This window comes from Pleurodeles waltl, chromosome 3_1, assembly GCF_031143425.1.
Source record: "Pleurodeles waltl isolate 20211129_DDA chromosome 3_1, aPleWal1.hap1.20221129, whole genome shotgun sequence".
Lineage (NCBI taxonomy): Eukaryota > Metazoa > Chordata > Amphibia > Caudata > Salamandridae > Pleurodeles > Pleurodeles waltl.
Window position 1 is genome coordinate 1,630,362,186 of NC_090440.1, and position 22,818 is coordinate 1,630,385,003.

Below are 22,818 nucleotides of genomic sequence, written 5' to 3' on the forward strand. Positions count from 1 at the left end.
TTCATCTGCTCCCTGGTATTTCACAAAACTGATGAAACCGGTAGTGGCTCATCTCAGATCTCTAGGTATCAGACTCAATCTACCTCGACGACATTCTCATCATGCATCAGAACATGTCTTCTCTCCTTTCACATCTCCACACCACAACTTCGCTCTTCATGGACCACGAAAAATCCATGGTTGTCCCTTCTCAACAAATAGAGTTTTTAGGATTTCAAATAGATTCTGTTTTAGCCACCCTCCATCTTCCTCCCTTAAAAGGTTTCTTCGATCAAAAAAGAGCTTTCTCTTACGCTCCGAAAATATCTAATTTCACTCAGATCCCTTGCAAGAGTGGAAGGTCTTCTTTCTTCCTCAATGCAGGCCATTTTTCCAGGCCCCCTTCAATACCGCGCTCTTCAACGCCTAAAAATCCTTCACCTTCGCAAAGGTCTTGCCTTTTCCGACCTCATATCTCTGGACGCAGAATCCCGGATGGAAATTCAATGGTGGATATCCCATTTAGATGTCTGGAACGGCAGATTTATCTTCCCCTCTGTGCCCGATCTTGTATTAGAATCAGAAGCAAGTCTGGGCTGGGCCGCCCATTGTGGTCCAATATCGACTGGTGGTATATGGTCCACAGAGGAGTCCAGATTACATATAAATTGTTTAGAGCTTCTTGCAGGTTCCTTTGCGATCCAAAGCTTTACAAAAAACAGGGCCCAGTGTTCTATTCTTCTTCGCATGGACAACATATCCGCAGTACTTTACTTAAACCATCTTGGAGGCACCAGATCCAGACCTCTGGCTCTGCTAGCCAAGAGCCTTTGGGAATTCTGTCTATCCCACAAATTTTCCCTTCTAGCAGAATATCTTCCAGGCTCCCAGAATTATATAGCGGATTGGCACTCCCGTCATCTCAAGGACACCAGCGATTGGAAACTGCATCCGTCAGTCTTTCCAAAACTTTTAAACAAATGGGGTCCCTTTCACACAGACCTCTTCGTGTCTCGACTCAATTCCCAGCTTCCGCTCTTTTTCAGTTGGCGTCCTGATCTTCTAGCTATGTCTACAGACGCTTTTCTTCAAGACTGGTCCCAGTCGCTCAACTATGCCTTTCCTCCTTTCATTTTCATCAACAGGGTTCTAGCCCAGGTCAGATGTCAAAAAGCTTCTCTGTTCATCGTGGTTCCCTTCTGGCAGTCCCAGGTTTGGTTAGCTCCTCTTCTCAAATTATTGACAGATTTTCCTCTACTTCTCCCAGTTTTCCCATCTCTCACTACTAGATCCATCCGGATCTCCCCACAATCTAATTCTCAACAATTCGTTAACCCTTTCAGCTTGGAGGGTCTCGGGATTGCCCAACAGACCTTTTCAATTTCGGCAGAAGCTTCAGAACTCATTAGTAACGCCTGGGCTCCTGGCACAAAGAATGCCTACAGATCTGTCTGGTCTCTTTGGTCAGGCTGGTGTGTGGGAAAATGTGCCAATCCCTTTTCAACAGATCTAAACTTAATCATTGACTTTTTAGCGGCCCAGGCAAGTTCAGGTAAGTCTTTTAGAACTATAAATCTCTATAGATCAGCTATTTCCATGCACCATTGTTATATTAATGGCAAACCAATTGGAGAACATCCTTTAATCTGTCGCTTTTTGAAGGGAGTAAAATTGTCAAAACCACCGGCTTCCAAATACTCTTATATTTGGGATGTATCCCTCGTATTGAATCTGTTTCTTGCTTGACCAGATAATTTGAGCCTTTCCTTGAAAATGCTTTCTGCTAAACTAACAATGTTGCTGTGTTTAATCTCTATTAAACGAGTCTCTGATGTTAAAGCTTTGGACGTTTCTTCACGACAATTCATGCCTACGGGTGTTTTATTTTAAATTTCCAAACGCACCAAAACCAATCTTCATTCGGTCTTCTACCCCTTTTTTCCTGACAAACCAAAACTCTCTGTGGGTCTCTGTTTAAAGAAATATGAGAAAAGAACTCTTAACTTAAGAATGTCCTCTTCCCACCAACTTCTAATTTCCTTTCGTAGGTCCCATAAACCAGTTTCTTCAGCCACGTTGGCCCGTTGGGTTAAATGGGTTATATCCTTAGCGGGTATAGATATTTCCACCTTTGATGCCCATTCTTCCAGGGGAGCCATGGCTTCTAAAGCTTTTTCTTTGGGCTCCAGTCTAGAGGACATTCTCAGGTCGGCCGATTGTTCTAATGATAATGTTTTTAAAACTTTTTACTGCAAACCTGTTAAAACTGCAACTTTTTTGGTAATTGACAAGCTTTAAACTTGCATAATAAGAGCCTCCGGTTTTGACATAAAATGCAGATTTTCCTAGTAAGTTATGATGGAAAGTGTTCATTTTATTAAAGACACGGAGGCGAGTATTATACGGCCTCTATATTTATTAATACGTATTTTTTCTTTCCCTCCCAGCGACTCCATCATGACCTCCTTCATCGGGATGATTCCAGTCTGTCTACAGCCTCTTCTTCCGACGTTGGACATCAATATTCTCCATTCCTGCTTCCTCAAGAACTTCGTTCTCCTCCAAGTTTTGCCTGGCTTATTTCCTGTGTTCAAGACTTTCTCTCCTTCACTTTCGCTTTGGCAATTATAGGACTGATTTTTCCTTTGTTTCATGACTCTGATCTGCTCACGCAAGAAAAGAGGGCTGCGTGCAGTCAAGGGTGTACTCTATGGCCTGTGGTGGCTTCCTATCGGTCCAATACATGACTACTGTTTTGCTCCCATTGGCTAGCCTGTTGCTAAGCCTTTTGGGAGCTATAGTTCTTAACTTACTAGGAAAATCTACATTCTAATCCCTAATCAAAGTAGCTGATATGCAATATTTAGCTGTGTATGTATGAATTTTATGTTGAAAAACAACAAAAGAGAACTCCCTATCATACCAAGTCTATCCCTTTACCTGCCTAAGGGGGTCACGCTATGGTGTTAAAACGACTCTCACCCACTGGGATTCCGAGTGGCATGTTGCATTCTAGTCTTGATGCCTAAGGTGTCTGAACAGGTTCAGTTTGGTAACCAAGGGAGTTCTTTGGTTATTACGTGGGATACTAGATTTAAAATAGTTGATTGTGTCCTGAGGGTTAATTTTATTTTCAAAGGTCAAAGGGCACCCTGACAAGAGTTGAAAACAGTTTGCGATACACCAAAGGGAAGGAAAGGTGAGCAAACCTTATATCAGTTCCTCCTCTTTGGAATATAGAGCCTTTTATGTTCACCACTTACAACAAACAGTTCATCTCCTTGCTCTTTTTCATAATAGTCTTCTTTGTGGGTACAGTCTGAGACTGCTAATGCAGTCTTTTCATTAAATAGGCTTTACTCCTAGCTTTCATACTGTTGTAGTCCTGGGAATGGCTTCTTTATTGTTTTTTCCTTCTAGCACAACTGAGTGCAACATACACAAAGTTGCATATGAATTACCAAATGCATCCTCTAACAAAATGTCACAACTACTGGTGTTGCTAATGCTTGTTTCAAGATGTAGTTTGCTTCAATGTCCTCTTTATATTTACATTTGCAAGTGTGTTATGTACAGTGTACAGTCCATTAAAGAAACTAAGATGGCTCCACAATTGATTTACATCCATGGGACATGGATATGAACTATACATTTATACAGTAGCTGTCCTGTCACAGGGCATCCCCCCTCCTATGACCACAACCCTTGGCTTCCTCTTCAATTACTTTATTAGGAAGTATCTTACATTTTGGATATTGCTTAAACTTATCTTGTTTCTCTTTAACCTTAAATTCAGCAGTCACAAGGGGTAGTCTGTCGCCTAAATGTCTATCACATTGTTAGAGTGTCAAAAAGCTCAATGATTAGGCACTACTTTGGACAACAGATGGATTATTTGGCTACTCAGTCAAAGGGATATGGTGGAATCATGTCCCTACATAACAAACTATATTCGGAGGCAAAATAATTCAGTCAGTTGCTATTTGTGCACCATTTTATGACATTAATAAACAGAAAAATAAGTTTCACATGTAGCATAATATAAATAAATGTGCTCTCTGCAATATCAAGGAATTTCTTAAAAACCACACACACACTTAAAAAAATTTTTTTTTTTTATTTGTGATAAAAAAGTGAGAATTACAATATTCTATTATTAAAAAAAGTATCTTCACGAGGCAGTTTTATCTGGAAATATATTCTTCCTGAGATACTCCATCCAGGCTTCTTTTGTTGAAAGGGCCATTGAATTCCATTCGAAAAGAGGAATCTGCAAGAGACCAAAGTTTGTTTAAGAGAATTTTACAGAATAACTGTTTGGAAACCATTTATTTTGGAACTATATGACATATTCCCTTGCAACCCGCATAATATGAAACTCACAATTAATATGGTCATTATAATTTTCGTCCTGATGTTAAAAGTAGGTCACCTACAAAACATGTATTATTTACTGACTGTAGCTTTTGCCAACAGCAAACAGAAAGCAAACAGGCTGCTGAAGGCATAGTCCAGCGATCACTGTATCCTGCATTGGCTCCCATTTCATACACATGGTGTGTGGATCTGTCTCCGAAGCGTTTAGATTCAGGAACTACTAAGCAGCAGAAAAGGAGGAATTCACAGAATACTTAGCATCCAGTGCTCCTAAAACAAGATTTACAGTGGAACACAGACATCACTAAGCCTCCTTGACACTCTAGGTAGATTGGATGATTATTCAAGGTCTAAATCAATAGAGGTGTTGTACGGTAAATGTAGGTACAGTGCAACACAACTATCACAGTAAATAAAGATATCAATCCTATATAATATCTGCAAAGCCCTAATGTGCAAAGAGTTTGGGACACACCTGAAATTGAAAGGCATGGCATAACGCAAAAAAGCAATAGATAAGTAAGCCCTGCCTGCCTAAGAGGAACTGTTTGCTCGCTATTTGTCCGAATCAACTGAGTTTTGGGGCACTCTTCCCATCCGTGATTTTAAAGCATTCTGGCTTTACATTCTGATTTTACAGTTTTTTTTTTTTCAAGTACCTGGTATGATTCTGAGGTATTAAAGAGCAAGTTACTTACCTTTGTTAATGCTTTTTTTAGTGAATAGTGTGAGCACAGATTTCTCACCCTATGAATAGTTCCCCAAGAGTCAAACTGGATCTCGAAATTAAAAAGCAGTACACCTGACTGCTCGTATTGAGATCCAAACAATGGAGTCTCTCCTCCTGTTTCGAGGGGTGATGTGAGGCAAAGAATGTAATAAGTGGGAAAGCCTGCCAGACACGGAAAGCAGAAATGCAGCTCGAGTTCTCAACACCAGCTTATATGAAAAATAAAAATGTATAAAGCAGCCGGGCCAAGAGTGCCTGAAGCTTACTTGTGTGCTGATGTTATCACGATGAGGAATACCGTATCCAGGGTCAAGAGACGTAGTGGGCAACTGTGCTTTGGCTCAAAATGGGGTGCACATTAGAAAAGGGAGAACCAAATTCAAGCCCCACTTGAGCATCACAGAGGACTTTGGCAGAAACATATGTTGTAAAACTTTAAGAAATCTCATCACAACAGGTTATTCATACAAAGAAGGCTGATCATGCAACTTTAAAAATGCTGAAACAGTTGACAAACAACCTTCAACAGCTTTGTTGGCATGCACCGTGGGATGTTGTTCTGCTCCCGTATATAGGGACGGAAGTACGGATACATATATGTCAGCATCCAAAGTGTAGGCTGTTACTGAAAGAAGTGGACTCTTTTTGGAAATATGAGAACACTCATCGCACATAATTGGAACTGCGCTGAATTATTCTAGATGAATGGTTGCTGCTTTGGCTAGGATGTACTTAATATCCAGAGCAAGCCGTGAGGAAGTCCTGTAATGGGACGAAACACGTGTCGGCTGAAGTCTTCAATCATTGGTTGAAAATATGCAAAGACCTAATAGCGTAAAATCTTCAATCATTATTTAAAATTGTGTATAAGCTGTTAGTTTGCTCTTATTGTTTGAAATCATGCAATTATATGAAGTTACAAAAATATGAATGTGAACATTTGTGCAGAGTATTTCTTTCTAAATTGACTTAGTAAACAAAAGAAAAAAATGATTTACACTATGATGTCTAAGAATTGATATTTCTTACCTATACCTTTTTGAAAATTCATAGACAAGCACCTGGCTTCCAGACCTCAAAAGGAGAATCAACGACCTCAGGAGGAAGATACAAGGAAACTAGCTGCCTCTGTTCAATCTCCAAGCATAGAGCTGCAGATTATGGGGGCCAGGTGCAGGACCCTGTCCTACTGTTGCAACTGTAGATCAGAGGTCTTCTAAGTGTGGGTGTGCTACCCCTGGGGTTGCATTAATGTAGTCCCAGGGAAGGGGGGCTCAAATGTGTCTGCAATTAGTTGTAAATTAATGTGGAGATGGGGTTCAAAGATGTTGCTAACCAGAATAATATATTGTATATTTTGTTATGTTTTTTTCTCCTCAAGGTAACTGCATGTAAAATAACGCACACTGAAAAATAAAATATATATATTTGCAAGTTAAACTAATCTGTTATACTCAGGTGTGTGTGTATATATATGTATATATGGAAAATGTCACTTACCCAGTGTACATCTGTTCGTGGCATTAGTCGCTGCAGATTCACATGCTGTGCACATCCCGCCATCTGGTGTTGGGCTCGGAGTGTTACAAGTTGTTTTTCTTCGAAGAAGTCTTTTCGAGTCACGAGACCGAGGGACTCCTGCCATTTCAACTCCATTGCGCATGGGCGTCGACTCCATCTTAGATTGTTTTCCCCGCAGAGGGTGAGGTAGGAGTTGTGTATGCTAGTAATTGTGCCCATGCAATGGAGTGAATGCGTATGTACATAATGAAGTTTTAAGTAATATATTTACAAATGTACAAATGTTTAAGATCTACTTCTAAACAGCTACAGACTCCCGGGGAGGCGGGTGGGCGCATGTGAATCTGCAGCGACTAATGCCACGAACAGATGTACACTGGGTAAGTGACATTTTCCGTTCGATGGCATGTGTAGCCGCAGATACACATGCTGTGCATAGACTAATAAGCAGTTATCTCCCCAAAAAGCGGTGGTTCAGCCTGTAGGAGTTGAAGTAGTTTGAAATAATGTTCTTAGTACAGCTTGACCTACTGTTGCCTGTTGTGCAGTTAACACATCTACACAGTAGTGCTTGGTAAATGTATGAGGCGTAGACCATGTTGCTGCCTTACATATTTCGTTCATTGGAATATTTCCCAGAAAGGCCATGGTAGCACCTTTCTTTCTGGTTGAGTGTGCCTTTGGTGTAATAGGCAGTTCTCTCTTAGCTTTAAGATAGCAGGTTTGAATGCACTTAACTATCCATCTAGCAATGCCTTGTTTTGAAATAGGATTTCCTGTATGAGGTTTTTGAAAGGCGATAAATAGTTGTTTTGTCTTTCGAATTAGTTTTGTTCTGTCAATGTAGTACATTAGTGCTCTTTTGATGTCTAATGTATGTAGTGCTCCTTCAGCTACAGAATCTGGCTGTGGGAAGAACACTGGTAATTCTACCGTTTGATTCAAGTGGAACGGTGAGATTACTTTTGGTAAAAATTTAGGATTGGTCCGTAGAACAACTTTATTTTTGTGTATTTGAATAAATGGTTCTTGAATGATAAATGCTTGAATCTCACTCACTCTTCTTAGAGATGTGATGGCAATTAAAAATGCAACTTTCCACGTTAAGTATTGCATTTCACAAGAGTGCATGGGCTCAAAAGGTGGACCCATGAGTCGTGTTAAGACAATGTTGAGGTTCCATGAAAGAACTGGTGGTGTTCTTGGTGGTATAATTCTCTTTAGGCCTTCCATAAATGCTTTTATGACTGGTATCCTAAATAATGAAGTTGAGTGCGTAATTTGCAGGTAAGCTGAAATTGCCGTAAAATGTATTTTAATGGAAGAGAAAGCTAGTTTAGATTTCTGCAAATGTAGTAAGTATCCTACTATCTCTTTTGCAGATGTGTGTAAAGGTTGAATTTGATTATTATGGCAGTAATAAACAAATCTTTTCCACTTATTTGCATAACAGTGTCTAGTGGTAGGTTTTCTAGCCTGTTCTATGACATCCATACATTCCTGTGTGAGGTCTAAGTGCCCGAATTCTAGGATTTCAGGAGCCAAATTGCTAGATTCAGCGATGCTGGATTTGGATGTCTGATCTGTTGTTTGTGTTGTGTTAACAGATCTGGTCTGTTTGGCAGTTTGATATGAGGTACTACTGAAAGGTCTAGTAGTGTTGTGTACCAAGGTTGCCTTGCCCATGTTGGTGCTATTAGTATGAGTTTGAGTTTGTTTTGACTCAACTTGTTTACTAGATATGGAAGAAGTGGGAGAGGGGGAAAAGCGTATGCAAATATCCCTGACCAGTTCATCCATAGTGCATTGCCCTGAGACTGATGTTGTGGGTACCTGGATGCGAAGTTTTGGCATTTTGAGTTTTCTTTTGTTGCAAATAGATCTATTTGTGGCGTTTCCCACATTTTGAAATAAGTGTTCAGTATTTGGGGGTGAATTTCCCATTCGTGGATCTGTTGGTGATCCCGAGAGAGATTGTCTGCTAACTGATTCTGAATCCCTGGAATAAATTGTGCTATTAGGCGAATGTGGTTGTGAATCGCCCAATGCCATATTTTTTGTGTTAGGAGACACAACTGTGTCGAGTGTGTTCCTCCTTGTTTGTTTAGGTAATACATTGTTGTCATGTTGTCTGTTTTGACAAGAGTGTATTTGTGGGTTAATATGGGTTGAAATGCTTTCAGAGCTAGAAACACCGCTAACAGTTCTAAGTGGTTTATATGAAACTGTTTTTGATGAATGTTCCATTGTCCTTGGATGCTGTGCTGATTGAGGTGTTCTCCCCACCCTGTCATGGATGCATCTGTTGTTATTACGCATTGTGGCGCTGGGTCTTGAAAAGGCCGCCCTTGGTTTAAATTTATACTGTTCCACCATTGAAGCGAGATGTATGTTTGGCGGTCTATCAACACCAGATCTAGAAGCTGACCCTGTGCTTGTGACCATTGTGATGCTAGGCACTGTTGTAAGGGCCGCATGTGCAACCTTGCGTTTGGGACAATGGCTATGCATGAGGACATCATGCCTAGGAGTTTCATTACTAATTTGACCTGTATCGTCTGGTTTGGATACATGGCTTGTATTACATTTTGGAATGTTTGGACTCTTTGTGGACTTGGAGTGGCAATCCCTTTTACTGTGTTGATTGTTGCTCCTAGGTATTGCTGTGTTTGACACGGCAGAAGGTGTGACTTTGAGTAATTGATTGAGAAACCTAGTTTGTGTAGGGTTTCTATGACGTCATTTGTGTGTCGTGAACACTGTTTTTGCGTGTTGGTTTTGATTAACCAATCGTCTAGGTAAGGGAACACATGTATTTGCTGCCTTCTGATATGTGCAGCTACTACTGCTAGACATTTTGTAAAAACTCTTGGTGCAGTTGTTATTCCGAATGGCAACACTTTGAATTGGTAATGTATCCCTTGGAATACAAACCTTAGGTCCTTTCTGTGTGAAGGATGTATTGGTATATGGAAATATGCATCCTTTAGATCCAGTGTTGTCATGTAGTCTTGTTGTTTGAGCAGTGGGATTACTTCTTGTAATGTAACCATGTGAAAGTGGTCTGATTTGATGTATGTATTTAATATTCTGAGATCTAGTATAGGTCTTAGAGTTTTGTCTTTTTTGGGTATTAGAAAGTACAGTGAGTAAACTCCTGTGTTTAGTTCTTGTTTTGGTACTAATTCTATTGCCTCTTTTTGGAGCAATGCTTGAACTTCTAATCCTAGAAGATTTATATGTTGTTTCGACATACTGTGTGTTTTCGGTGGGACTGTTGGAGGGAATTCTCGAAATTCTATGCAATAACCATACTGGATAATTGCTAGTACCCAAGTATCTGTTGTTATCTCCTCCCAATGTTTGTAAAATTGGCTTAATCTTCCCCCCACAGGTGTTATGTGATGGGGATGGGTGACTTGTGAGTCACTGCTTATTTTGAGGACTTTTGGGGCTTTGGAATTTTCCTCTACCTCTTTGGAATTGTCCCCCTCTATATTGCCCCCGAAAACTTCCCCGCTGATATTGGCTTTGGTAAGTGGGCCTTTTTTGTGATGTTGTGGTTTCTGTAGGTTGTCCTCGAAACCCTCCCCTAAAAGGTGTTTTGCGAAAGGTGCCTCTGCTCTGCGGGGAGTAGAGTGCGCCCATGGCTTTTGCCGTATCAGTGTCCTTCTTGAGTTTCTCAATAGCAGTGTCGACTTCCGGACCAAACAACTGCTGTTCATTAAATGGCATATTTAGCACGGCTTGTTGAATTTCTGGCTTGAAACCTGACGTGCGGAGCCATGTGTGCCTTCTTATTGTTATTGCAGTATTTACTGTCCTTGCAGCCGTATCTGCTGCATCCATTGAAGACCGTATCTGATTATTAGAGATACTTTGTCCTTCTTCCACCACTTGTTTTTTGGAACTCCTTGGGTAAATGTTCTATCAAATGTTGCATCTCATCCCAGTGCGCTCTGTCATATCTTGGCAAAAGCGCTTGTGAATTGGCAATGCGCCATTGGTTTGCTGCTTGTGCTGCAACCCTTTTGCCTGCAGCATCAAATTTGCGACTCTCTTTGTCTGGAGGTGGTGCGTCTCCCGAGGTATGAGAGTTTGCTCTCTTACAAGCTGCCCCGACAACTACTGAGTCTGGAGTTAACTGCGTTGTAATATAAACAGGATCTGTTGGCGGTGGCTTGTATTTTTTCTCCACTCTTGGAGTTATGGCTTGGCCTTTAACAGGATCTTGAAAGATTTATTTTGAATGTTTTTGCATTCCTGGGAGCATAGGTAGTCTTTGGTACTGGCTATGAGTGGAGGTTAGCGTGTTAAACAAGAAGTCATCCTCAATTGGTTCTGAATGCAAGGTGACGTTATGGAAAGCAGCTGTCCTTGCGATCACCTGTGTGTAAGATGTACTGTCCTCAGGAGGGGACGGCCTGGTAGGGTACGAGTCTGGGCTGTTGTCCGATACTGGAGCATCGTAAAGGTCCCATGCATCGGGATCATCTTGACTCATGGCAGTATGAGTCGGGGAGTGCATCAGTGGAGGAGTTGCTACTGGTGATGTGTGCACTGATGGTGGTGGAGAAGGTGGTGGAGTTGTTTTCTTTGCCACCTTTGCCTGTGGCTCCTTGTCCTTTTCGTGAAAGGCAAGTTTTCTTTTTATCTTAATTGGAGGAAGAGTGGTTATCTTCCCTGTGTCTTGATGAATGTTGAGCCTCCTTTGAGTATAGTCTGGCTCTACAGCTTGAAGTTCCTCTCCAAATCTATGTTTTTTCATTTGGGAGGCCAATCCTTGTTCCTCTGTATAGGAACCTGTTTTCGGCTCCGAGGCTGGATGTTTCGGAACCGAAACTTTTTCGGAGGTCTTTTTAGGCTCCGAAGAAACCTTTGTAATTTTCGGCATGGTGGTGTCTTGATGCCGAATTTTTTCGGTGCCGCTGTGACGGTGCCGAAATTTCTCAGAGCCGATGTCTCGGGTCCGAGATTGCTGTGTGGCGGTATCTCGACTGGAGTCGGATGACTTCGACACCAGCGTGCCCTTTTTCGGTGCCTTGGCTCAGTCACCGCTTGTTTGGGTTAAGCCATGGCCTGTTGGCGGTGGCGTCCCCTGGGTTTATGTTGACTTCTCGTGAGTCTTATGTTTCGACGTCTTACTCACGGTTTTTGGCGTTTCTTCGGCCTCGAGCTCTTCCGAGTCCGACTCTTGGATAGAGAAAGCTTCCTCTTCTTCCTCGAAACGCTCTTGTTCTGTCGGCGTCGACGCCATCTGCAGTCTTCTGGCTCTTCGGTCTCTTAACGTCTTTCTGGACCGAAACGCTCGACAGACCTCACAAGTATCTTCCTTGTGCTCTGGGGACAAGCACAAGTTATAGACCAGATGCTGATCTGTATACGGATACTTGTTATGGCATTTTGGACAGAAGCGGAATGGGGTCCGTTCCATCAGCCTTGAATTCACACGTGGCCGGGCCGACCAGGCCCCGACGGGGGATCGAAAAAACCCCGAAGGGCCACCGGAACTCTTCTAAACTCGGTGTTGATCTGTTGTAACTAACCCGATACCGAACGCAAACAATACCGATGTTTTTTCCGAGATTCTAACTAACTTTCTGACCCGAAACACGGAGCGAAAAGGAACACGTCCGAACCCGATGGCGGAAAAAAACCAATCTAAGATGGAGTCGACGCCCATGCGCAATGGAGTCGAAATGGGAGGAGTCCCTCGGTCTCGTGACTCGAAAAGACTTCTTCGAAGAAAAACAACTTGTAACACTCCGAGCCCAACACCAGATGGCGGGATGTGCACAGCATGTGTATCTGCAGCTACACATGCCATCGAACATATATATATATAAATATATATCTATATATATATATATATATATATATATATATAACTGAGGGTGGGTTGGAAGGGATAGGGGAGGGGATGTATGCAGAGTCACAGAATTAAACCCTGATTGGTGCAGTGAGGAATATATATAAATTATATTTTTAAATTGTATTACACAGTATAAAATTGGCTGCAGCAAAATGATGTTTAAGATAAAACAGGTTATTTACAAATATACATTTTAGTACTAAGTAACAAGTAATCATACTGTATCTACTGGAAATATTGTATAAGGGCCCATTAAAATTACACACTCCAGAGCTCTGCTGATTCAGCCCTTATTTTATCTCTTATGCCGCCCTGAAGCTTCAAGTAGCTCAATAACACCATAAGTAGGGCTGAGGGAAAGGAAGAAGAGCAGGGGATGGTGGGCAGGGCTTGTAAGGACACTGGAGAGCAGGAAAGGAAGTAAGGAGCGTGCAGGGGCTGAGCGAAGGAATGAGCTGGAAAAGGCAAAGACAGTGGGGTCAGCAAGGAGGAGTGAAACAAAAGAAAGACCAAAAAAGACTGACTGAAAAGAAAGGCTTCAAGAATCTAATATGGCATAAAAGGCGGCAGTAAGAGAGAAAATGCTCACATGAGCAAGGGTGAAAAAGGAAACAAATACAAAGGGGAGGGAAAGAGAGGAGAGTCACCATAAGTAAGCACTAATATGAAAGAGGAGGCAAGCAGAAAAAGAGAGCAAGAGGAAACAGCACAAGTGAGGGAATGAGAGAAACAGGCATTAGTGCAGCAGGTGCTGTGGGCTCTGGGGCCACGGTGTGAGTAGGCACTGGACCCTAGTTATGGCTGTCTTACTATGAAAAGGCATACAGGGCACATTTTCCTTGTTAGCATTAGTGCCCAGGTCACCCTTGCTGCACACTGAACAGGGCCCCAGCACTGGGAAGTATATATGTTTTTTTTTCTTTTCTGTCACCTTGTTTTTATTGTAAATTTTGAGACACATCTTAATTGTTACAGCATTAAACTTATAAGTCTGCTATCAATAGGGATAGCCATTAGTATTAACATTTTCACAAAGTTTTGAGCAGACATGTGTCAATATATTATTTCCTTCATTCGGTATCAACCACAGATAATATATCCTTGTTATTAATGACATCGTAACATACATGCAATTTCTTGTGATCTTAGTCCTCAGCAGTGCCTCTGGTAGACTTAAGTGCAAATACACAAAAATTAAAAACATATATAACTTCCAGACATAAAGGTTGGTCATCGAGAGGGGTAGCAGTGGTTGAGCCAAGAAGCGGCTCATCGTAAGGAGCAGCGGAGTGTCCTAGACAGATCACATTGGTAAACGGTAGACTGCACTATGTTTGGAAGAGGTGTAGTGCTCGTATACGGGTGGGGCACGCTTAGAGTGGCAACCCTTGTGAAAGGAAGTGGACCCCAAATAAAATCAAAGCCTTTCCTGGTCTCCTTCGTTATGTCTGTCATGCATTTCATTGTGAGTGCTTGCCAAAAGAGAGCATGCAACTGTGATATAGAAGGGGCCTCTGGTTTCTTCCAGGCTGCTGCTAACGCCATTTTGGCTGCCCCAGGCATAACCATAGAACAGAACGGTCACCAATGGTTTGGTTTTTAAGGTCTGGGGGACGGAGGCCTAGAAGCACTAATTCTGGAGTACACGGTATTGAGTATCCTAAGATTTCTTTAATTTGGGCTAATATTTCTATCCAGTACGGTCGGATTGTTAGACAGTCCTACCAATTGTGCTGGAAATCTCCGAAAAGGCCACATCCCCTCCAGCAATGATCCGATGTATTCAGAAATATTTTCCGTAGTTTTGTGGGGTATAAATACCAATTATAGAGCACCCTGTACTGTGCCTCTCGCGGGCCTATTGATCGATTGCATTTCATTATACCTGCCCATAATCTCTCCCATTGCCCCTCAGTAATCGGTTTCCCTAGGATGTGCTCCCAAAATGTAACATAGGTATGGGTGTGTGTGTAGTGGATTGTAGTAAGGCATAAAGGAAGGATATGGATCCTCGAGTGGTCCCCGCTTTTTTTAAACAAAGTTTCTATTGGTCGTAACTCTCTAGCTTCTTTTACTGATGGAGTAAGAACCCAATGTTTCAATTGATTATAATGATAGATCTCAGTGGGTGGTAAATGAAATCTGCAGTAAAAACTCTCAAACGTCAAAATCTCCCCTCTATCGAACATATCTGAAATAATTAGACATCCAGCCTCTCCCCATCCATCGAAGGGACCTTGGTGTAGTGCTGGTTAATAGGCCTCATTGTAGTGTATGGGTGTATAAGGTGATGGAAATGTTGTTAAGTTATTCATGTTGGTTACTTTGTCCAATACTTTCAGAGTGGTAGCTGCCGGGTTCTTAAATATGCATTTTTAGGGTAGTGTCCTTTGGGTTTCCATAGTACATCCCAGATTGTCCTCCCTACTACAGCCCAGTCCATGTGTAGCCGTTGTTTCTCAGAAGCTTTGAGGGACCATTCGGTTAGGATTCTTAATTGTGATGTTCTGTAGTAGTCTGCAAAGTCCGGTAGCGCTAATCCACCGGCCTCTCGTGGGCATGTCAATAGTCGATGTGACAGGCGAGCTCTACGACCCTGCCCAATGAAGTCTGTCACCATGGTGCATATGGCTGGTAGAAAATCTTTCTGTAACTCAATAGGAAGTGCCTGAAAGAAGTGCAAGATGCGCGGTAAAACCGTCAATTTAACTGCATGTATGCTTTCTATCCATCAGATATAGTGGGGACCAGCGTTTAAGATCTGTTTTAAGTTGTCTTAAAAGGGGAGGATAGTTTGCTTTATATAGGTCTGTAGTTTTGGGGGTAAGTTTTATGCCGAGATATGTGATTTCTCTGTTCGCAGTTTGGAAAGGAGATGACGCTGTTATATTTACCATTTCCATTTGAGGGACAGTTAGTTATATTGAGTGTGTAAGATTCATTGAGGTTCACCTTGAACCCTGCCACTGACTGAAAAAGTTGGAGTTCAGTTTGTAGGGCTTGGAGAGATGTTGCGTGGCTAGTAAGGGACAAGAGTACATCATCTGCGAAGAGGGAGAATTTACGTTCTGCGGACCTAAAAGGGAGCCCGCAGAGCAGAGAGTTTCCTCGTATTCTTGCTGCAAAAGGTTCTATGCTCAAGACAAACAGCAATGGGGATAAGGGGCATCCTTGCCTAGTGCCGCGTGATAGTCGGAAAAGCTCTGATGCTATCCCATTTACCAGTACTCTGGAGCTTGGAGAGACGTAATTGGCTCGAATCATATTTATAAATCGTTCACCAAATCCAAATTTGCGTAATGTCTGAAAGAGGAAACTCCAGTTGACTCGGTCAAAGGCCTTTTCTGCATCTAGGGCCAAAAATGAATTGGTATGGTTTTAATATTGGCCTTCTCGATTAAATGTATCACCCTCAGATTAGCATGGGTCTGCCTGCCCTTAATAAAAACCGGACTGGTCTGGATGTATTAATTCCGGCATGAGATCTTCAAGTCTGTTAGCCAAGAGTTTGGTACATAATCTAGCGTCTATATTCAGTAGAGTAATTGGCCTGTAGGAAGCACAGAGTTGTGGATCCTTCCCGGCTTTCGGGAGAACGAAGATCAGGGCCTCCTCCATTGTCAGAGTCACAGTCTGGGATTCTGCAATGTAATTATTTAAGTTTGTTAGGTGAGGGACCAAGGGCCAGATGTAGCAATTTCCGATTTTGTGAATCGGAAATTGTGAGTCAGTGCGACTCGCAATTTCCGATTCGCAAAATTGGATGCAGTACGGTGTCTCAGACACCGACTGCGAGTCGCTATGAGGTCGCAAAGACCCACCTCATTAATATTAATGAGGTGGGTCGCATTTTGCGACCCCATAGCGAGTCCTTGCACTCTCAGGCATGGTGGCCTGCTGAAGTCAGCAGACCTCCATGTCTGTGACTGCTTTTTAAATAAAGCAGTTTTTAAAATTTATTTTGCAGCCCGTTTTCCTTAAAGGAAAACGAGTTGCAAAATAAAAAAAAATAATGAAACCATTGGACCGCTGCCTGCTCTGAAAAACCCTTATTGGCAACATTCACAAAGGGGAAGGGGTCCCATGGGGACCCCTTACCTTTTGCGAATGGGTTACCACCAGTGTGACACTGGTGGTAACTGCAAATGCGCATTCGCAGTCACAAAGCAATTTAGCATAGCGATGCGAGTCGCAAATAGGAAGGGGACACCCCTTCCTATTTGCGAGTCGCATTCACAATTTGCGAGTCGGTACCGACCCGCAAATTGGGAATGTGCATCGCAAAAGGCATTTTGCATGGCGCAAACTGCGATTTTTGCAGTTTGCACCATACAAAATGCTTTCTACATCTGGCCCCAAGTCTACACTGAATGTCTTGTAGAAGTGTGCATTAAATCCATCCGGACCCGGGGATTTACGAAGTTTAAGAGTGTTTATTGCGGCTTGTACCTCCTCCTTGGTTATGTGCCCATTTAAGATATCATGATAAGCTGGGGGTACTTGAGGCAGGGATATGGTTTCTAAGTATGCCGTTTGAGCGTCAACATTCATACAGCAGTATAAAGCATTTTATAAAATTGTTTAAAGGTTTCCACCTTTTCTTATTCAGTGTGATGAGTTGCCCCCCCAAAGGTACCCTTATTTGGGTAATATATGTTTTCTCCTGTTTGGCCCTTAGTTGTCTCGCCAGCTGTGTGCCTATCTTTGTACCTTTTTCGTACGTAGTTCTTTTTAGTCGGAGAAGTGTTAACTCTGTTCTATTGGAATATATGGCTCTATGTTTACCTCTCAGGGCTGTTACTTTAGTTTGAAGAGGGAGAAATGGCGTGGCTTTGTGTTCTTTTTCTGTTTGCCTCAATTCCTCTTCTGAAGTTATGCATTATTTGGTCCTTTGTTGGAGCACAGTGGACATCAGAGATATACATTTACCCTGAAATACAGCCTTGAATGCGTCCCAATTTGTAGAATGGGATGTATCCAGATTGCTACTCAACTGAAAATATTCCCGGATTGCTTTGCGGATTTCGTCTCTAAGGAGACGGTCTTGTGTCAATATAGCTGGATGGTACCATTGGCATGTCCTCATCAAGGGGCCCCCATCTAGCAGTATCTCTAAAGGTGCATGATCTGAAACAGCTATGGGGTGAATGATAGCTTGTAAAATAGAGCAATTCAATTGTTGGCTGCGAAAGATATAGTCTATTCTCGAATATGTTCTGTGCGTATGAGAAAAAAATGTGTAATCCCGTGTTGTGGGGTAAAGCTCCCTCCAACAGACCTAGTTGATGGAAACTCGACTTGGTATTTTTTTTTTTTAAATGTACCAGCATGTGTCCGATGCAGGTGAGTGCTGTCATTGGTTATATCCCAAACCATATTAAAATCGCCCATCATAATAATGTCTCCTTCAACAAATCCCCCCAACAAAGATAGGAGAGAGGGTAAAAACTCTAACTGGCCTGTGTTTAGTGCATAAAGTGTTACAATAGTGCAGGTACGGCCCTCCAAGTTCCCTTTGACCATCAATATCCGCCCTTCCTTATCAGATTTACTACCTGTAGTTAGAAGTTTTATAGAATTATGGAATAGAAGCGCTGCCCTGTTATGCTTATTGGTAGCTGATGATTTTTAGATTAAGGGATACATTTTATGCCGTAGCCTATGGTGCCACTATATCTAGGCATCTATTGAGAATATATTTCCACATCTGTTGTCTCTTCGCAGGGGAATTCAAGCCATTTACATTCCAAGTTAGGGTATTAAGGACCATACTAAAATATACAGTAAAAGAGTGCAAAATATAACCCCTCCCAAACCGTTTCCGACCACTCAATTCCGCTACCCCCATTCCTCCCGCTGTCCCACTCCCTCCTCCCCACCTCTCTCCACCCATCACTCCCCGACCATCCAATGAACTGTATAAAACATAACAGAAAAAAACAACCATAACTTAGGGGTGTAGATCCCTTATGAACTTTCACGTCCATTGACATGATAAACTGAGTGAGCGTTTTGGCACTTAGCCACTGCTGTAACCTGCAAGTTCAGATGGTTTATTTACATCCGAGTTTATTGTCGGAGTGGTTCTTCATGTGCAGTATTTCAGCCATTCCGTTGAGAGCCAATTTAAGCTTGTTACGGTGCATAGTTCATACATGATTACATTGTTTTAGTTATTTATTATGTGATCCATTGGAGTAGAGTTCCACCAGCAGTTTATCTTTTATTGTCTTGTCTTTTCTTCTGCTGACTACGCCATTCTCCCAGTGATGTTTTGGCTGTTTGAGTCAATGGTAATCTGTCGATACAGTCTCCCATCTCCTATGGTGTTGTTCGGGATATTACCAGCACCAAGGTGGCTTCTTCAAAAGATGTACAGTGATGTTGCTTATTGTGAAATTCAAAGGCTATGCCAAAGGGATATGTCCATCGATATTTAAAACGATCCTTGTGCAGCGCCATTGTTATCGGTTTGTATTCAATATGTCACGTTAACGTGGCTGTTGCAAAGTCATTGTACAGGAAGCACGTTGCTCCTTGAAAGCTGATTGTTTCTTTTGTTCGCACAGCTCGAAGAATTTGTTCTTTTAGTTTAAAGGAGTGAAGTATCACAAGTATATCTCTCGGTTTCTTACTATTCCCGGGGTACTGAGATCCCACCCAATGTACTCTCTCTAGCCAGACCTCCTGTTGATCTCCTCCCAGCACCTTAGAGAACAGTCCAACTATGAATGTATCTAGATCCGGCCCCTTCACTCCTTCCTCCAGGCCCTTCAATCAAATGTTATCTCTCCAGGATCTATTTTCCAAATCTATACAATTAAGTAGAGCCATCTGTAATTGTGAATTCAGGTTATTCGAAGCCTGCTCCAAAGGTTGTAAACAATGTTCAATATCTTGGCATTTTGTCTCCAAATCTTTTGCAAGCTGGCCTACGGAGTCTATGTCTGTTTGGATAGAGAATAGGCGAGTGTTAATCTCTAATTTGAATGAATCGAATGAGGCAGCTATATCTAATCTAAGTTTGTCCCTCAGTTCAGATTTAAAGTCACGTAGTGAGGAGAGTAAGTCTTCTTTAGTGAGAGACATGGTTGCGTTTATTAGAGAGTCTCAGTCAGTCAATTTTGCTGTCATTGTAGGGAAGTAATTGGATAGTCGATTACCATGATTCTATTTGGTGCCATATAGACCGTTATTCCTCCGGTTTAGGGAAGATTATGCAAAGGAGCTACGATTAGCACAACGCCTTGCTTTCTCTCACAGTATTTAAAGGAACCCCTCTCCCACTGGTTTCTCTCCTCACTTGAGGTTCCTTCTCACATATTTATGACTTACTGCCCCTTTGGCAGCAGTGTAAATCTTGGAATCCACATCTTTAAGATGTGTTGTAGCGATTCATGGAGGCCGCCATGTTTAAGTCCGGCATCTCGTGGTTAGCTGTTTGGAAGTCCATGTTGACTTGTTTGTGGCCCCATCGTCCCTTTCCATTGTTCTCCATATCTGTCACTTCGCAAGTTTTGTGTTCTTTTTTAGCTTCTTTCCCTAGCTTGCAGCTACTTTCTCACCTTATTTGATCGCCATCATGGCAGGGCCTTTCTTTCCCCGCACGTGTTAATAACTTCAATATTTCTGTCTTAGTCTGTTTTATTTCTTGTTGCCCCTCTATGCTGAAGCACTTTTGTGGCCAATTATGTATCTATTGCTTCCCAGCTTCCAGCAAGCGAGCTCTCCGTATTGCGCTTTCCCACCTCCCCTCGCCACCTACAGCTGCTATCTCACCTCATACACCCACTGTTAGTCTCCGGCAGGACGGGACAGGGTCTCTCCTCGCTGGTGAGTGGCTTCATTACTTCGGCCTTGCTCTGCCTTGTGTCGTGGTACCTTCCTGCGTACCATTTTTGTCTGCTGGTGTGCCGGTTCAGCTTACGCAAGGGCTCCGGGCGTGTTCGCCAGCCACTTCGGGGTAGGCCGCTCAATCGTTGCCATTGTTTCTGGGTTGATTTTACTGATGCTCGCTTACTGGTTATAGCATATTGCTTCTGTCTTTTCGTCTGTCAGCTGATGCGAAAATCGTCCGATGTCATCGGATATGCCGCTATCTGCAGGTTTCAGTGGCAGAGCCACTGTGGATCATGTCCACACGGCCATGATGGCTGGCCACGCCCCAATGTATTTTTTTATTTTTATTTTATTTTAAAAACAAAGCAGCAGAAAGCCTTCTATGGGCATGAGGCCTATGAGTGTTAGCCCAGAGCTGACAGCCTGCTAGCAGGCATTATTGGTGCTGCAGGCCCAGAATTACGGCTGTTTTATTATCCTTCCTTGCTTGCATTAGTGGCCCAATGCATACCTGATGGGCTAGTGTTGCTTGAGACCTTGGAGAAATGGACGAAGGGAGATAAAAAATGTGGAGGAAGTGGGCACCCTTGGTGCAAAAGGAAACAAGGCAAAGGAGGGGCAACAAGTGGGAACTGATTTTTTCCCCAAAAGGAACAGAAAGCCTGTTTCAAGGCTGAAGTGATGGTCAGGTATGGTGTGGAAGAAGTCAAAGAAGAAGAGGACATAGCCTGCTTCTTAGGCCCGTATCCTTTAATAGTGCAGCAGATGTCATCACATTGAGACCGAGGAGCGCAGGGGCTCACAGCACCCCAATTATGGGAGTAGAGTTTTAGGTAAATTCTGGTTCTGTTTGATGCATTTGCTCTTTTATAAATCTCATATTTAGTGTGGATTATGAGCTGCAGAAGAGCATCTCTGAAATAATCTCATAATTCCCACCCTCTGCAATCAGGCCTATCCCTCCCACATCCCCATTCCTTGCCATAATGTTTTGGAAGGGGCATGACCTCAAAACATTTTGCTTATGGTGGGGCTTACAACAAAAACGTCTGAAGATCTTTGCTGTAGATCCTCCTGAAGTGACAGTTTGCTCAGAGGACAGATGTTTACGCCCAGACATTATGGATACCTCAACCTCCTGGCCCAATTCAGAGTCACTATGAGGACTTGAGCCTGGTCGGCCTTGATCTTCTTCCAAACTTTAGCCAAGAAAGCTTGAGGCAAGAAAGCATAAAGGAGCCCTGAGCTCCCCTCTAGACAGAATAAGTCTCAGAGACAGAGCCTGCCTGGGAACTTAAATGCGCTCAGTGGTGAAACAAATTGAGCAAGGATTCTGCATAATGCTGGAAAATGGCCTGCACCACCTACTGGTGTAATTGCCATTCTTGATCCTCTAGGCATCGCAAATGAGTTTGTCTGCCCTGGTGTTTAGAGATCCTCACCATGTGGTTCACAATCAGAAAAACACCCAAGCGAGTCAGCCACTTCGAGAGGAATAGAACCTCTTCGCCCAGTACCCAAGACCCTACTTTGCCCTGCTGATTGCAGTACCACATGACAATGCTGTCAGAGCATTTGCACTGATGGATGGTACAAAGGCCTTCAACGCCAAGCAGATCGCCTGCAACTCTAACAAACTGATACTAAGATGGTTTTCTGCTGCAGACCAGAGTGATCTGATCCCCCATCTTACCTAGATGGTCTCCTCAGCCCAGTAGTGATGCGTCATGACCACCCCGCAGCTTATCCAACAGCAAAGTAGGGTAAGGAGCTGGTCTAGCAGCTACCTAACGAACATCTTTCGCGTCCTTTGCAAAACCTGGATTGAATCCGAATGGTTCCCCTCGTGCTGTGACTAGTGGGCCTTAAGAGCCTACTGCAGAGGCCACATGTGTTCATCTAGTGTGGTTGTCTAACAAGATGCCGATAGTCGCAGAACCCGCAATGCCATCCTCACTGAGAGCCATGACAGGGGCTGAAAGATTGGGATCATAGCCTAAATGTCTGGGACTCTAAACCCTGGGGGACATACTGTTTTTTATTCAATTTATTTTATACATATTTCCTTGTGTTCAAACATGGCAGCAATCTTGTTTTTTTGTCCTGGCCAACAGGGGCGGCTCCTCTGTTAGTTTATTATTATTTTCTTCTAAATGAGCGGGCCACGGGGGTGACGAGTGTGCACTCCCCCTCAAAACGCATGTGTGTTTGGCCGGCAGTCTCGGGCCGGCCAAACACACATGCGCACAGGACTCTCTCCAGCCCGGCAACACAGCTGAAGGGTTAGAGAGAGCCTGCACAGGCTCCCAGTCTGTGATGGTTGACCTCAAACTTGAAACTTTATTACTGACTAACTCTGCTTATTTTTCGCTGGTCTATTGCCCACTTTAAACCACTTTTATATTCTTAAAAAGTTACTGGAAAAGATCAGCACATATGCTCTACAAAACAATATGCTAACAGTGCTGGGTAATTTTAATTTTTGCCTGGAATTGCTATC

At 42.8% G+C, this 22,818-nt stretch overlaps 1 protein-coding gene across 1 annotated transcript in view; it reads right to left on the reverse strand.

The window, feature by feature from the left end:
- Positions 1-4,076: 4,076 nt before the first annotated feature.
- The window catches only part of FASTKD1 (FAST kinase domains 1), a 441,158-nt gene continuing 422,416 nt past the window's right edge, over positions 4,077-22,818 (reverse strand). The window contains exon 15 of the mRNA XM_069225290.1: positions 4,077-4,249. Within this exon, the coding sequence (XP_069081391.1) occupies positions 4,151-4,249 (99 nt within the window). The 3' untranslated portion in view covers positions 4,077-4,150. The remainder of the gene's footprint in view (positions 4,250-22,818) is intronic.